Genomic DNA, 15745 nt, shown 5'->3' with positions numbered 1-15745 from the left:
TCCCATTGTTTCGGATGGAATGCAGTTCATTATCCTCTAATAACACTCATCCAGCTTCATGTTTGAATGTGTAAAAAATTAAGATAAATACTGATGTATATTTCATACCATCGGCTTACAGCAATATTTACACGGTTTTGTAATGTCTTGCCTACTTACTAACCTTTTAAACAACTTTCCGCACGGAACGGCGCGTTCGCACACTGGAAATATCACCACATTTTGCCCGGACACCCGGCACTGTCTCGCTGTGTTGCAGCATTACGCATATTTAGCCTGAGCTTCGGAGCTTCGGCGCCCAAGCCAACCGCAGGCAGGTTTGGCTACTACTTAATGAAGTTGGTAATTTGATAGTCGGTAAGTTCCCGCCACGTCGCCACCTCGGCGTTGTCCGGCAGGGTGGTGGTATTCCGCCGCATCTTAGAACCGTTCGTGCGTAGGACGAACTCTGCGGGATGGAACCACACAACATTATCAGATCAGTTGGTCTCGGTTTTGGGCGGTACAATTGCATTACCTGTGACTTGCGTGCCGGAGGTATGTTCGAGATTTATCTGCCGCTGGGTACGCTTGTGAAACATGCCAAAAATCGCCTTCCTGCGAGTGGGTGGAATTAGCAGAGTAAAGATAGTTAAGACATTCATCCGTCCCAACACACACACTTACCGAAAGTTCTGCCCACTGACGCAGTACAGTATGAAGTTGATGCCGAAGTTCGTCATGAAAAACAGTTGACAGCAGTTCTGCACCAGATATATGTTCATGTTCGTGTGTTCCGTCTTGGGTGGAGAGAAAATAAAGAAAGGCTCGCGTCAATTACGGCAATCGCAAACTTGGCCAACTATCGCTCGGAAACGGGGTAGTTCTGGCAAGGACATCCGGCACGATGCTAACGTTCAAAACAAACTCACTCCGTAGAATTAATTAGAAATGGTAAAGGTGGAAGGGTTTTCTACGTGTTTACCATTGGCATGGATTGATAGCTAATTAGGCGGCATGTTCTGATATTTATCGGGGACAAATCTATGGAAATTTGCCAACTAACACATGTTAATTTACACTTCAAAGAGTTGATGGAAAAACTTTGATCTGTTTACTTCGCAATTTTAGCTACCACCATTCCCCCGTACCAGTTGTGGGGTTTGTTTGCTTTCTTAGTTGTTGGCGGCGCTAGGAATAACATCCGGCCCTGTACACACATCAAAAGCTCAAGCCACTCCAAAAGCCTTACCTCCAGATAGATCTTCACCCGCACGATGTAGCTCGGTAGGTTGAGGCAAACGAACACGGTCGAAACGATAAGCAACATTTTGGTAACCTTGATTTGAGAATTTGCAACCCGGCTGCGACCTGCGACGGAGAATGGCATTAGGGAAGCGTGGATAAAACTTTATGTTACGACACACCGTGTCGTAGTTTCGCCCCATTCCGTTGCGGGAAGGAATGTGACCCCAAACTAGCAGCGCAAACAAACGGACACATTCCCGTCACCGGTCCGGTGCTTCCCGTGCAAGGGACGGGCCACATGCCGGCATACTTACTGAGTAGCTGTATCTGCTGGACGGGGACGGTACCATTGCCGAAGAGTTGGTTGTTCGATATGTTCAGCTGACGGCGAGATTCGCGCACGTTCGCGCCGTAACTATAACGAGAAAGGGTATGGCGTGTCATTCGAATGTCCGCGTCCGGTCCGGTAACGCTTTCCCGCAGAACTGTTCTACGCCCTTTTTGTACATTCTGCACATGGATCGGAGGGTGCAATAATAGCGGTCGCTGTGCATCATACGTACCTCCGTGGTATCGTCATCGTGCGCCTAATGCTGGCAAACTTCCACACCGTGAGTGCGGTGATCGTGTTGAGCACGACAATTATCGTAAATGGGACTACAAACACGAGTATGAAGTCGAGAAAGTTGAACATCGCTGCCTGGTCCTGGTATCCCCCGGGGTTGCGGGGAGCGGGTCAAACGACGAAAAAGAAGAAGAAGAAGAAGAAGAAAAGGAAGTGAAAGCAAGCGAACCAACAATTGCTTATGCAGTCGATTGTTTTGCAGCTCGTTATGAGCCTTTGCATAGTGATGCGTCCGAAAATGCGTACACTTTCACCCACTTCCAACGACTCGACGTCGATTGCGGGAGGATAAAGTTTTTCCGCGTAGTGCTGCGAACGATATTTTGAGTTGCGAGTTGCATTCTATTACATGTTTAGCGTTCACGGCATTTTCCCCATTGCATTGCAGCCATTTTGTGGTCCATTTATCAGGTCGTATCTGGTGGAAAGTATCACGTTTCCCAGCGATCACGCTTGCAGCTGAATGGTATTGATGGAATTTCGGTTGAGCACATAATTTCATCATAAATATTAATGTACGTCACAAAAGTTTTCATTAGAAACGGAATCAGAAACGCAATTTGAGCTTGTTTTTTTTTTTGGGGTGGGGGGGTTTGTTCAGCAAATAATTATAAAATGGTGACCAGCATTAGGACCGGGGCTGAGCATCGGGTCACGACAAAAGGAAACAGTAAGCCCTAAGCGCCCGATTGTTTGACTGTGAAATTAATTTGTTACCACCGTGTGGAGTGACTTTGACAACCGTAAGCCTACGGTATTTTGGGTTGTTACACAAATCCTTTCATAATTGCTTACGTAGCAGACAACCAGAGGTAATTCTGAATCTGGTGAATTCTAAAAATATTTTTATTCTATTCTCTACAAAGTTAAGTAAAACATTTGCTGTTCTTTGTGTGAGAAGTTTTTGCATTTGCAGGGGTTTTACTCCAGTTTTTAATCACATCAATTAGATAGGCAAAAGTAATAGTAGTAACTGCATCTAGTTAGCAGTGATGAAAAACACCCAAATCTGTTAGAGTATCAATAATACAGTTGAGTACAAAATAAAAGAGAACCGCGTTGCTTTTTAATTTCAGTAAATTATTTTTTGTTTTACAAAGCGGAATAGTAATTTAAATACTACAGATTTAAGTGGAAAATAAACAAATTAAGAACATGGACAGGTTACAAGGAATCTTCAAAGATATTGCTACATATATCATTCTGTTTTTCTGATTCCAACCAAGATAATGCAGTTATCAAACAAATCAAGAATTAGGATCTGATTACTGTAATGTTTTTAACAACCTTAGAATTACAAATGAAATTGTTAATTTCAAAGATATATAATTTTAAAAGTTTGGCTCAATTTTAGAAGATAACTCAAAACTTGAATAACTTGAGTACACTAAAGCTGGAATCAGATTTCCCCACAAAAAAGAACAGTGGTTGAAGATAATAATGTATTAGAATTCAAAAAAAGACAACGACATCCGACAACCGTTGTAAGGTAATGCTTGAATTTGATCATTTAATGGGACTCATTTATCTATTTTTCGTAAAATATTTTTGCCATTGTAGGGCCTTTTTTGAAAAGATAGGATAATAATTAATCATCATCGCAATGAGCCCGGCACTGGATAGGGGATGCTTTGCGCTTGATTATTTAAATGCGAGACCTTTTTCGCTTGCCATTTGACACCAGATTAGTAATTTACCGCTCGCCAAACAGAGAACATCCCCTGTTACGGGCCATTTAATTGAGGGTAAATGAATCTGTGACCCTAGCAGTCAAAAAGCGTTAAAAAAGAGGGGATGTTTAATTCTTTCGAGCAAGAACAATTCGGCAAACAAACACCAACCCACATAGAAGGATGGACGGACGGTCTAGACGGACAAAGGACGCTGTGTTCTCGCAGTTGCATGAAAATAGCTTTCCATTTTCGTCTCTGCTATTTTGGTTTGTTGTGTTTTCCAGTCCACCGGAAGCAATTATCCTGCACGCTGGCTGAACACAACGTACATACCGAGTCCCGCAACAGCATACGCCTCTTGAAAAATCCTTTTCGACAAACAATTGCTCACCTACACACACACACACACACACACACACACACACAGGGATATATGAACGCTTGGCTTTTCTTTGGCAAGTAAAAACATGTTAACATTTTCTTTTGTGTGCACATGTGTGCACTGAAACAATGGAGAAAAGCCATTGCCACGCTGGGCATCCACCGGAAGCACTCGGTAACTCGTACCACAACGTACAATGTTCCTCCCGCTCCAAGCACAGACAAAGAAGATGGAGCCAATTGTGCTGGCAAACAACGTCCACCTAGCTACTACTCACTTTGTACTCTTGCACAATATCGCAGATGGTGTCATTCATCGAGACGGAGAACTGCGGGGAGGCGAAGAAAAATATCGGCAAACTGATGAAAATGCCAGCGATTGTCAGGGCGAAGATAACGATCTTTGCACGCCGCACCGTACACATGGTTTGGCGTTTCAGCGGATAGAGCACGGCTATGAACCGTTCGACGGTGAACGCGACCACAAACCACACGGACAGGAAGCAGCACAGCGAGCTGGAAAAGGTGAAGAAGCGGCAGCATATTTCCTGGATGTAGATTTTCAGATCGACCAGATTAAGCCAGGCGACGAACTGGCCGATCAGGTAGAACGTATCGCTCAGCCCGAGCGCGGCGAGATAGTACGAGGAGGAAAGCTTCCGCAGCTTGGTCTTGAAAAACACCAGCACCGACAGGACGTTACCGATGCTGCCGAACAGCACCAGGGCCGGTACGTAGTAGAAGTTGATCACGCTCAACACTTCCGCGTAGTACACGAACGTTTGCTGGTCAAAGTCGAGCGCCGGCGACAGAGTGGAATCGCGCGGTATCGGGTGGACGGTTGTTTGCTGATGCGGGACGGAAGACTCGTTCACGCCCAGCAGTATCCCAGCGGGCCCACTGACCGGTGGAACCGGCGGCGTAATGTCCACGTATGGGCCGTAGCTCGTAGTCATCAGCAGCACACCAACCGTCGGTACGCTCATTAGTAACGCCTTATCCGCGTTGAACGCACTGGCGGAATGGTCTAGGCTGCTACCATTTTGGCGACTCGCCAGCAGTAACATCTGCTGACCGGTGCGCCCGTAATTGTAATCCTCCCGCAGGGCGGTCCCACCGAGATGATCCCCGGCCGCACTAAACATTGCCAACCTCCAGACTATGCGTTCAGGCAGCGGCAGCAAGTGTAATCCGTGTTCCGAACAACCGTGGCACGGTGGCCGTATGTTTCAACATTCTTAATTTCACTGGGACACTTTGTCAGCATCAAAGGCATGCTTATTATCGCCAGAACTATCACCACCACTAGCACATTTATTTTTGTACCCTTTTCATTTGCCTCTTTTCACCATTTTCTTCCAAACACACGCACAGGAACTTCCACCGAACAAGCTCCCGAGGAAGCTCTCAAGATCCGTATTCCTTGTTCGTCGTATCCTCCTCGAACACACAGAACCAAATGGGCGAAACACCGACGGGTGTTAGCACTTCCGTTTCGTAATTCCGAATGCCGAAAGGATCGCTGGCGCGCACGTTCACTGTTCACGATATCCAAGGGCTGACTGGCAACCGCTAGCCAACGGACGCTATCGCAACTCCGACAAACCGTGAACTCCCTACATTAACATCGGCAAGCGTTCGGTATCAGACGAGCAAGTCCCGCGCCACGGAGTTCATTCGTTCAAACCACAATCGAACCGCAGGGGTGGGGATACGTACTCAAACGCCGTCCCGCAAACACTGGTCGCGGGACGGCGTTGTCTAGGACGAATGGCTTAAAGCAAACGTGTCGTCAATTTGTCGCACATTTCCTTCCGTTTTTTTGTTTTTGCTACTGGGGAGATAGATAAGGTGACACTTTAAAATACCCCACCGTTGTCCACACATTCAATCTGATCGGGTGGTGGTGGTAACGCTTTCCCGCTGTGGGGAGTTCCTTATCCCGCATAAACACTTGCGAGCGAGGAAATAAATGAGACTCGTGTGAAAGCTCAACAGCTTGTCGGTTCGTCTTGATACTGGTGGGCTTAAAGTATTGGTTTAGCGCGTAGCATAGCTTGTGTGTTTTCATCACCGATACGAACCGGGCCATGGTATGGAATTTCCGCAATAAAACGTTCTACCTCTGCGTATGGATGGTGGCATTGAGAAAACTCATACTCACTTAGCGGTGTGGTGTGTGTTTTATCGTTTTTTTTCTACCGGCCAATTCTATGCCACACATTACTAAGGTGAATTGTGCTTTCGCGACATTTGCCAAACGTATCTTCGTGGGTCTGATCTTTCGTGGAAAGCCTTCCACAGCACATCCATCACGCCGTTGACAGATAATTTACAGTAACACGACTTCTGCCCGCGCTCGAAGCCTATGCTGACGCCGCACACGTCAGGATGGTTTCGTGCCGGTGGGCGACACGTAGCAGCGGACAAACTGCAGCAAAAGGGGTCATTATCTGGCAAAGATTATCACACCTCGCGCAAAGGGTCCCACGCCAACAATCAGCGCTGATTGGTTGTGGGCCACTGACGCTACTGTTTCGTGCGGCATTCTGTGTGTTTTTCCACGCTCTCTTCAACCACTACGGGAAATGGGGGTTTATGCACCGGAAAGTCATTCAAAAAAGTATTTCCTCCACTGTGCGCCACGGCACCAGGAAATGGACCGACATTGTGGGTGTGCCACAAAAGGTATGCGAATGGTTGTGGGCATACTGAAACGCAGAAAAAACCCCGGATCGTATTTCAGTACGCTATGGCCGTAGTGCGGAATTAAAACCACCAGATGAAAACCAGTGGGTTTAAAATGTCTGAAATTGGTTCATCCATCACCGTGTGTATGTTTGTGTGAGAGAGACAGAGAGGGAGAGAGAGAGAGAGAGAGAACAAAATGGTACACCTACAAAGTCCATCAAGAACGGTCTATGAATGCCTACGGATAATTAATAGCGTGTGTGTGTGTGTGTGTTCCACATTCATGGTGGAACTTCTGGTCCATTCATTCTGACCGTGTGTATACAGGTGGAAGCCTTTTTATTGTACATATGGAAGCTTGGTTTTGGACTTATGCTATAGATTCAATACAGTATCTGAGTATATAATTTCCATTACCTTTCTTTCGTGGTAAATATCTTCGTTTTTTTTTTATTCTGAAAGGTAACAAGAGAATAATTAATTAGAATTGGCAAAGAAACCCCCCCCCCCCCCCCTCCCCCCGTTAGAGAGGGCACTGTTAAGCAAAACAGTAACACAGACGCCAACGAACCCATGGCCAACGATTTATTTCCTCTCGTATTACGATCCAATCGGATGTTATTTCAATCCAGCGGCCACACCTTTACGCACTGGCCGAAACCGAAAAGGGAATAAGCGAAAAAAAAACACCATGAAACCCACCCGCGTAAACAATAATAATAAAGATGTTCGTTCGTGTGAAGATACTTCACCGCGCGCTGCCGTATCGGTCGTATCGGTCGTGTCTAGCGTGAATGAGCGACGAGGTGTCACGTTTCCCGGATTGCTTTCCACTATCATCGTTTGCATCATTTGCTAACGATAGTCGTGATTGGCATGTGTCAAATTAAGCCCTTCGGGGGCATAACTTACCATCCCCTCCTTCCCTCCCTTCCTCCCCCGGGGGGCGGGTTATGCAGTGGCGCGGATACCTTTGCCTTTTTTAACGATTCGCCGTGAGTGCTTTAGAAATCTTGACACACGGACATGCTGTTGACTGATGGTGACATTTAGTGTGACTGTGAAAATTATCTGCTAGAATCAATCGAAATTATGCGCCCTGTTGGGGTAGTGTCCGGGGGTGCAGTTAGAGCTCGGGTGGCGCTGCAAGAGCTACCAGGCGTCTCCATCGACGTGTTTGTTCGTGGCTTATTTTGCGTTGCTATGTGAATTGCTTTTCTATTACACATTGTTGCTTTGAGTAGGCAAAATTGATGCAAAGCTTAGTTTATTGGCCCCGAAGGAACAGAGTGAGTTTTTTGTTTGGGGTTTTTCTTTGGGACGACTTTCCACCTTTTTTTTGTTGGAAAATTGTACAGAAATTGTTTGAAAAGCTTAAAAAGGTCACTATGCGAAAGTAAAACCAAGCTTTGCCTTGGGCGATTTGAAACTATCGATAGACAAAAGTTGTGAAACCTGCTGAATATCATCAGTCCCCTAATTCACCTTAACCGTCAGGACCTGCTGTTCATCACGCTGTTAGTTCTATCCCCACTCTAAAGTTGACAGTGAATTCACTGAAAGGACGAATTTATTCGGAGTTCATTCTTCCACACTTACGAATTACAGTATTTTTTTTGTATCTGAAAGGATATGAAATTCATCTGTTGTTAGTTCTATCCCCACCCTGAAGTTGGTGGTAAATTTTCGAACAAGGCCGATTCGTTTGGTTTACTTCACCCCGGAAGTTCATTCGTTTGACATCCCCACTCCTCGCAAAACGATAATCATTTATCGTGAATCGTTCGAAGCAAAGCACCTAAATTGATAACACCAATTGCAGAACGTCGATTAATTTATTACGTATATTATCAGTGGCGAATTTCTCGGTAGGGTGGATAGGCGACCTTGGCCTAAAGCCTAGGGCCTCGTCAGATAAAAGGAAAGCATGTCGTGCTGACAAACACAAGTCATCAATCCGTTTCTAGGCAACCCGACAGGTGAGCAATCTCCGACAGGTTTAAATCTAATTGTTCCAAGCAACATGCTCTCCGTGCTCCTTTGGTACGAGCACCTTCCGCATAGGCCATGATTACGGCCATCTTATACACTGTCAGGCGGCGTCAAATAGCTAAGCTAGCTCCTTGTTAATTCTCCTTCTCAACACGCTCTCTAATATCACGAAATATTGTCTTCAGCAGCCGCACTAGCCGCTCGAGAATGACGAGAGCGTTGGAAACATCCATTAGGGTTTTCTGTAGCCCATAGTAGACACGATTCTGTTCAACAATGCGCCTCCAGATATTGATGCTTAAGTTCACCATTACTACCTCGAAATTAGCGCCGTCAACCGATACTCTGCTCTTGAGGCGTCGGAAGTACTTAGTCCCAGTCGCATTGATCTTAAATTCAATTCTTTAGGCATCGCATCGTTTCAGACCATTTCCCCAAAGATCGCTATATTCGCGTCCGTATTGTCTTCTCCAAAAACCTAGTAGTATTTTGTGTACATAAGTAAAACAGCTTATAACGCAGTGCGGAGGTTCTTCAATTACGTCAAACTCATCAAAATAATCCCGTACCTATCGGTATTGCTAGGAGACAGCAGATGAGCGGACACTATGGATGTGATACATAGCTTTGCATATTGAAAGATTTCCGGTTATAAATTTCGTGAGCTGTCCGGCGTGTGATTTGGACGAGTTTAATTAATTTCTTGATTCTGGGAAACAGTCGCCACACAACGATAATGAACTGCAAAATTCAGCAGCTTGCGTCATCGCGAACCATCCATTAGGAGTTTGAGAACCATTCGTCTGAATTAATCAAAGCTACAGCTGGTTAGAATGGCAATCCTCTTATAAACCCAAATGACTATCCGTTTCCAAGAACTCAGCGTACAAGAATTTGGAACCTTTTGCGTTTTCGGTGTTTCCTTTTTTGCGTTTGGAGGGCAAGCGTAACTGTTGAATTTTGTGGAGCGAACATCGTGGCTAAATTTCAAATATGAATGCAAATAAATGATACACATTAAAATGTTCGTTTGTGCTATGCAGCGCTAAGGTACAACAGCAAGTGACCTCCAATGAATAAAATTAAATTGTACCGGTATATTTTCCGATCGGATTACCAAGCTTTGGGTTTCACTGTGGCAGACGTGCAGGTAATACAATTGTTTCTTTCTCAGCATTTTTTTGGCTTCAACCGCATTTGTTAGAGATTTGGGTTATTTTAAAATTTATTAAAAAAAAAAATTATTGCTAACGATTGCAGTGTAGACGGCACAAGACAAAACCTCAACGGATCATTTATGCTAGCCTAATTATTTGCTTCGTATCTTGCTGATATGGATGGTTTCATTGTGCTGTAAAAATGAGAATAATTGTTAGAGTCCTCCAGCCAACCGAATGGCGTCAAAAATGTCAATCATGCACACACATTTTTCCCCCAACATGGACGGATGAACGTTATTCTGCGCTTCGTTGCAAAAGCGCACTATCTCAATGTTTTTTTAAAAATAAAACTGATAAATGAATGTAACTGATGCTTTATAGCCGGACGGTATCAGTTCACAGTTAAACAACGTGTGTTCATATTTGCTTTTTTTACTACAAAGAGATTCACAAAAGAATACTGTACAATACACGAGACTAACTAGCTTGAGTCGATACATCCGTCATTATGGAATGATTCTAATGTATCTGCAATAACACGCAATGCAATATCTACCTAATTCGGACGGAATGTTTACTCTACATAGCATGAAACCGGTACGTCGGTTTCCTCACTGCTGTCGCTTAAAGTATGTTTCGTGACCAAAACAATGCTACCACCCCAGCAAGCAACAAGCTACCAAAGGCACTCAGCTTCAAACTACTCGCACCTGCATGGCAATCGGTGATGCGACGGGCGCGCATAAAGTTCGATCCCAGATATGCGTCGAACCAACGCTTGTCGGAGTCAACTACGCGCAGACCGCGGGTAGCGTCGGAAAAGATTAAATCGTGATACGGCGGAACGGAATAGAACATGCTGAAACTGTAACGAGTGAAAAAAAAAACATATTTAAACTCTGTTCCTCAATGAAATATCCTGCACGTAAAAAACGTACCTGAATTCGTCGGAGAATTTTCGTCCGTAAAACTGCTGCGCATAGGTAAAGAGATTGATGTAAGCTTTCAGCTCGGTCCCGTTGTATCCTCGTCCTCCGCGTGCCACAATAGCGTTGGCCTTCACCTTTCCCAGATTACATTTCTTATACTCGTTCACCTCCGCCCTGGTTCCGTCCGGACACAGCAGTTCGAAATCGTCGGGCAGCGCATCTCGGGCCCACCATTCGCGCTTCTTGCCACCCGTATTCTCAATCACCGTCGTGTGTCGTACGAACGCCACATGACCACCGCCCTCAACCAAGCAACGGAATGCGCCCGAATTGCCATAGTAATCTTCCGACGCGTCACGACGGCAATACCGGAAGCTGCTACCATGACACAGATCACACATGTTATCGTACGGTACGCCAGTGTTATATTCCTTACTGATAGCTCCAGGCACACACGATTTAGTGAAATACTCTGCGGCAGCACGAATACTATCGCAACCGTACGGGCGTATCCAACCGTTCGATATCAGGTAGGCCATCGGATAAACCCACCCGGCAGCCGTGTTCATACCCGAATGGCACGTATTCTTACCCCGCAGATAGGTAAGCTCCGTATCGGGATCTTCTTCCTTTGCCACGGCTACTACGTAGTACTCGGGCAGTCCCAGATCGTACACCTCCGACATGAAAGGCATCAAGTCGTAATATAAACCGGCCGTATACACATCGCTCGCATCGAGCACGGTCACATCGGCGGTTCCGGATTGGATGTGTTGCATGCAAGTAATGTGCGAATGTGCCTTCGTGCACAACATATCCGGCTTGATCAGTTGAGCCTTCAGAGCCGTACGCATTTTGATGCACTTTTCGTACTCCGCATCCGAGGTGACGCACAGCATCATTCTTCCCACCGGACAGGACCGTGTCTCGTAGATTTGGTCCAACGATTTGCCCAGATACCTTTGATAGTTTTGCTTATCGTCATCGATCGGTGCTAAATGGCGTGCCGCATCCTGGAACATCAGGTTCAACCGTCTGCCGTAACGCTTCGACTCGAATAGATCGAACGATTCGTAGGGTTGACTTTCGTTATACATGTTCTGATCGGTGGTAACGGCGAACGGTGAATATGTTGTTGTCGAAGTGGTCGAGTACGGATTTTGGTATGGCCGGTAACGATCGTCCTGCCGATCGTATCCCGGTCCCGCGGTACTGTTATACCGACGCTGCTTCGACGCGTACAGATTGACGGCTTTCGTGAAGAATTTCTTTAACCTTCGTCGGTCCGATTTGGACGTGGCGCTAGATACGACAAGCGCGTGCGATGGAACATTTCCCCATTCGCATTGCCGATACTGGGAAACGGGCTGACGGGTACCGTCACGACACAGCAACTCGAACTGATCAGTGGTAACACCAGGAATGAATCCACTGTCCACCATTTCCTCCACGGTGGTGTGCTTCAGGAACGCTATATCGCCAGCCTCCACTAGGCAACGGAATGCTCCCTCAAACCCAGCGTAAGGATCGGTCGGGGTACATTTGCCACCGGGAACCACACCCGTGCATATCGAGCAGAGTTTGTTAGAGTTATCGCCGATGGGGTTGTATTTATCGATCAGCGCATTCACAGCACACGACGGTCCGAAGTAATCGGTTGCAGTTTTAACGATATTGTTACAGTCAGTAACTGCCAGTCCTCCTTCACGTTGTAACTACAAAGACCAAAAAATATCAAATATAAGTCAATCGCATTTACTACCATATCCACATTACTCACGGTATGTATCGGAACAGTCCATCCTGCATGGCTTCCTACCCATGCAAAGCACGCTTTCTTGCCACGCAACTGTCTCAGATGGGTCACGTCCGGTAGCGATCCTTTCTTGACCACGGCTACCGCATGATACTGTGTGAAGCCTCCCTCGTAACCTTCCTGCATAAGCGGAATCAGCGAATGGAATCTACCACCGCTAAACACTTCACCCGCATCGAGCGTCATAACATCCGCTCTGCGGTCATTTATCAGTCCCATACACTCATCCTGGTCGTATCCGTGATGGCAGGAGACGTTCATGAAAAAATCATTAAACAAAGCAACATCCCGCTCAAGTGCCTTGGTAAAGTTTTGGCATTTGTACGTCTCTTCCTGGCTGGTGGCACACCAGACGATATTGCTTTTCGCTTCCCGTTCTTCGTCATTGTAGAATTGACCTGTGGGAAGAAAAGGATATGGCGGGTCGATTAGCACTGGTGGCAACACCCTAATGGAGTTCTAATGATCGACATTGTCTGCGTTCTGTGCTGTGTACATCCCAGTGCAGATTTTAAACCTTTCCCAAGGAAAAGATGTTAAGGCATTCCCAATATATGGTTACCGTTTTGTTTGTAAACATAGTAGGCATCGGCATTTGCAAGGGTGTGTTGCAGCATAACCTGTCAAACGGTTGCCTACAGGTGCACACATATTGCTACGTATGATTCACACATTCTTCATCAATAAAAATCGGATAAACGAACTATGACCGCAGGGAGGTAAATATCGTTCATCTCTTGACGAGCGATTAACGATCACAAAAGAGCATAGGAATGGACGTATGGCCCATTGCTAAGGTGATGCCAATTAAAGAGCATCTTTTGAAACCCCTCCATAGCTCGGATCACTGTGAACCAAGCCCCAAACTTTCCCAGCTTTTCTTACCGGCACTGAGTGTGGCAAAGCACAGCAAAGCTGCGCTTACGCACAACCAACGATCCCCTGTTGCCATCGAACACGGTTTAACATAAAGCACGCTGAACTTAAAACAGAAATTAAACATAAAACGGGAATGTTATGTTTGCGACCGAATGTACACGCCCATCCAAAATTGGGTTTGGTTCTGACAAATGTCAGCAAACGGCGTCGTGCCAAGGTGTGTATAGATAATGTTCAGCAATTCAGCGCCCTCACATTGCTGCAGAATAATGTAAATAATGTAGTTCTTCGACACTATCGAAACAGAACCCTCATCATACGTTACAAAATAGGAAAAGTACAGAATAATCACATATGACTCCTATTTACCCAAAAAATATCCTATTCTATCTGTTGCTACTTTTCCGCGAATGATCGAATTAAAATTCGATCGGTGTTGTGTGCTGGATGTTTCTGACAGTTATCAGCAGCAATGTCACACCAGTTGTACTGAACCGATTGGCAAAACATGCTCTTATTTTTCGACCATGTAAAAAGTGTAGTAAAACATTCGGTTTCTGATAAACAGTGCATCGATTTGAAGGCACATTTGCATTCGGCGGTCGGTAATGAGAATTTTTCAGCTGCTCGTGTACAAACTGCTTGCCCGTGCGATCGATACCGTGAACAGATACTTTAACGTGCGACGACTACACTACCTTCGGGAGGTGCTAGACATAAACATTGGCATATTTGTGCACGAAATCAACAACCGCAGTGCGATGATGGCAAAGCGTAAAGCCATTTACGCGTTCCGTCCGTTCGAGGTATGCGACGTCGATTATCAGAGCTCGATATCCGCAAACAGTAACTGGGTCGGTTCTGGCAAACGCTATCCGAAAGCAAGGAGCGGTCATCGAATTGTTTGCAACGACGCATCGTTATATTGCTACGGTGGATTCAACCCTAACAACACGGGACGTGATGGTAACAATGATCAGCGGGAGGAATTATTTCTGTTTCACGAGCTGTGGAAGTATGACATGATACGCAAGGTGTGGACATTGCTGTTGGATGTAAACAACGATTTGCCCGTAGAGCTGGCCTCAAATGCAATGCTGTTATGTGGCGAAACGATCATGGTAGGGTATATTTTTAGATCTAAAGCTAAAACCCCTTGTGTTTCAGGTGACGAGCCGTTGCTGTTTTGTAGTACTGGTCCTTGTTCGTATCTTCTCCTAACCAATGCGTTGTATCCCGACAGATTTTTGGTGGCACAGGATATCCATTTGGAGTAACGTGCTCGAATGCGTTACGCGTGTGCCTACCGCGCCGTAAACCGAAGGATCTGACTGAAGTAGAGGTGAAAGGAGATCCACCGCCACCACAGTACGGGCAGGCAATTGTAGTAAATGACAATTACCTCTACACCATCGGCGGAACCAATGGATTCGATTACACTTTGGATGTACACCGGTAGGTGGAATGGTTGCTGAGTAAAGATAAGGAAGCGATAACGTGTTCTTTGTTTGTTTTAGGTTACATTTACCCAGCAGAACGTGGGAATGTGCTTACGAGTGCAATCAAAACATTCGCGAAGATCCTTCGGGAAGATATCGGCACGAGCTGGCGTGTGACGATTCTAAAATTTACGTGTTTGGTGGTGGTACGAGTGATGGCGTTTTTATTCTATCGAATATTCCCATGTACGACATTAAAGCGAACAAATGGCAATATTTGATAACGAAACCCGACACGCTTGTCAGCCCGCCGGGCATTCCAGCCGCCCGCAAGTGTCACTCGTGCGTACAGATTCGCACAGATCAAGGTGTCGAAGTGGTTGTCGCTGGAGGGTACGATGGTGTGCACTACTATAACGACATCTGGAAGCTAAACCTCACCACGTTGCAGTGGAAGAAGATGCAGAAATCGAAACTACCGTATTCACTGTTCTTTCACGATGCGGCCGTAACGAGCGACGGTTGTATGCACGTTTTCGGTGGTATAAAGTTTAGCAATAACATGACTGTTCGCACGAACTCGCTCTACAGGATGTGGACTACCATACCGCGGTTAAGTGTGATCGCCTGGGAAGCGCTGCTGCATTACATTCCAACCTTGCCCAGCCGGACGCCGGAAGAGCTTTTGGAAGCTGGAATTCCGCGCCAGTTTGTTGAGCGGGTACACGAATGAGTGCTTGCGCGGGGGTTTTTGTTTTTCTTGTATAAATGACTATCAGCCTTGCTTCCCAGTTGGATAGTGTTTTGCATCTGCATGTAACTCACTACGAATAACAGCTGTAGGGCTTCGTAAGTTTCTACAACAAACTCTGTTTGAAATTCTTATAAAAAAGAGAAATAAAACGTACGACATGGAGAGCTGGTGCTTCGATC

At 45.8% G+C, this 15745-nt stretch overlaps 3 protein-coding genes across 3 annotated transcripts; 1 reads left to right on the top strand and 2 right to left on the bottom strand.

The window, feature by feature from the left end:
* Positions 1-326: 326 nt before the first annotated feature.
* On the bottom strand, positions 327-5051 carry LOC128710850 (growth hormone secretagogue receptor type 1-like). The gene is made up of 7 exons (XM_053805705.1): positions 4185-5051; positions 1791-1933; positions 1542-1642; positions 1232-1350; positions 667-779; positions 518-597; positions 327-448 (listed from the first exon to the last, which is right to left on the bottom strand). Exons 1-7 carry the CDS (start codon positions 5049-5051, stop codon positions 327-329), a joined length of 1545 nt encoding a protein of 514 aa, XP_053661680.1.
* A 5322-nt stretch (positions 5052-10373) lies between these two features.
* Positions 10374-13446, bottom strand: LOC128715778 (melanotransferrin). The gene is made up of 4 exons (XM_053810693.1): positions 13380-13446; positions 12459-12892; positions 10688-12393; positions 10374-10614 (listed from the first exon to the last, which is right to left on the bottom strand). The coding sequence occupies exons 1-4, from the start codon at positions 13444-13446 to the stop codon at positions 10374-10376; spliced, it is 2448 nt and encodes an 815-aa protein (XP_053666668.1).
* A 535-nt stretch (positions 13447-13981) lies between these two features.
* On the top strand, positions 13982-15545 carry LOC128713486 (kelch domain-containing protein 10 homolog). The gene is made up of 3 exons (XM_053808346.1): positions 13982-14494; positions 14617-14828; positions 14891-15545. Exons 1-3 carry the CDS (start codon positions 13982-13984, stop codon positions 15543-15545), a joined length of 1380 nt encoding a protein of 459 aa, XP_053664321.1.
* The last annotated feature ends 200 nt before the right edge of the window (positions 15546-15745 follow it).

Source organism: Anopheles marshallii, chromosome 3 (genome assembly GCF_943734725.1).
Source record: "Anopheles marshallii chromosome 3, idAnoMarsDA_429_01, whole genome shotgun sequence".
Taxonomy (NCBI): Eukaryota; Metazoa; Arthropoda; class Insecta; order Diptera; family Culicidae; genus Anopheles; species Anopheles marshallii.
The sequence above is the reverse complement of the archived record's forward strand: the minus strand, read 5'-3'. Positions and strand labels throughout refer to the sequence as shown.

Excerpts from the sequence above, each read along its gene's own strand:
- LOC128710850 (XM_053805705.1), bottom strand. The coding sequence starts at position 5,051 with ATGTTTAGTGCGGCCGGGGATCATCTCGGTGGGACCGCCCTGCGGGAG. Across the intron at positions 1,934-4,184 it reads ATATTGTGCAAGAGTACAAA|GACCAGGCAGCGATGTTCAA; the intron begins GTGAGTAGTAGC and ends GGGGGATACCAG. Across the intron at positions 1,643-1,790 it reads ACGATGACGATACCACGGAG|TTACGGCGCGAACGTGCGCG; the intron begins GTACGTATGATG and ends TTCTCGTTATAG.
- LOC128715778 (XM_053810693.1), bottom strand. The coding sequence starts at position 13,446 with ATGGCAACAGGGGATCGTTGGTTGTGCGTAAGCGCAGCTTTGCTGTGC. Across the intron at positions 12,893-13,379 it reads CTTTGCCACACTCAGTGCCG|GTCAATTCTACAATGACGAA; the intron begins GTAAGAAAAGCT and ends TTCTTCCCACAG. Across the intron at positions 12,394-12,458 it reads GGACTGTTCCGATACATACC|TTACAACGTGAAGGAGGACT; the intron begins GTGAGTAATGTG and ends TGGTCTTTGTAG.
- LOC128713486 (XM_053808346.1), top strand. The coding sequence starts at position 13,982 with ATGAGAATTTTTCAGCTGCTCGTGTACAAACTGCTTGCCCGTGCGATC. Across the intron at positions 14,495-14,616 it reads TATGTGGCGAAACGATCATG|ATTTTTGGTGGCACAGGATA; the intron begins GTAGGGTATATT and ends GTATCCCGACAG. Across the intron at positions 14,829-14,890 it reads TACACTTTGGATGTACACCG|GTTACATTTACCCAGCAGAA; the intron begins GTAGGTGGAATG and ends TGTTTGTTTTAG.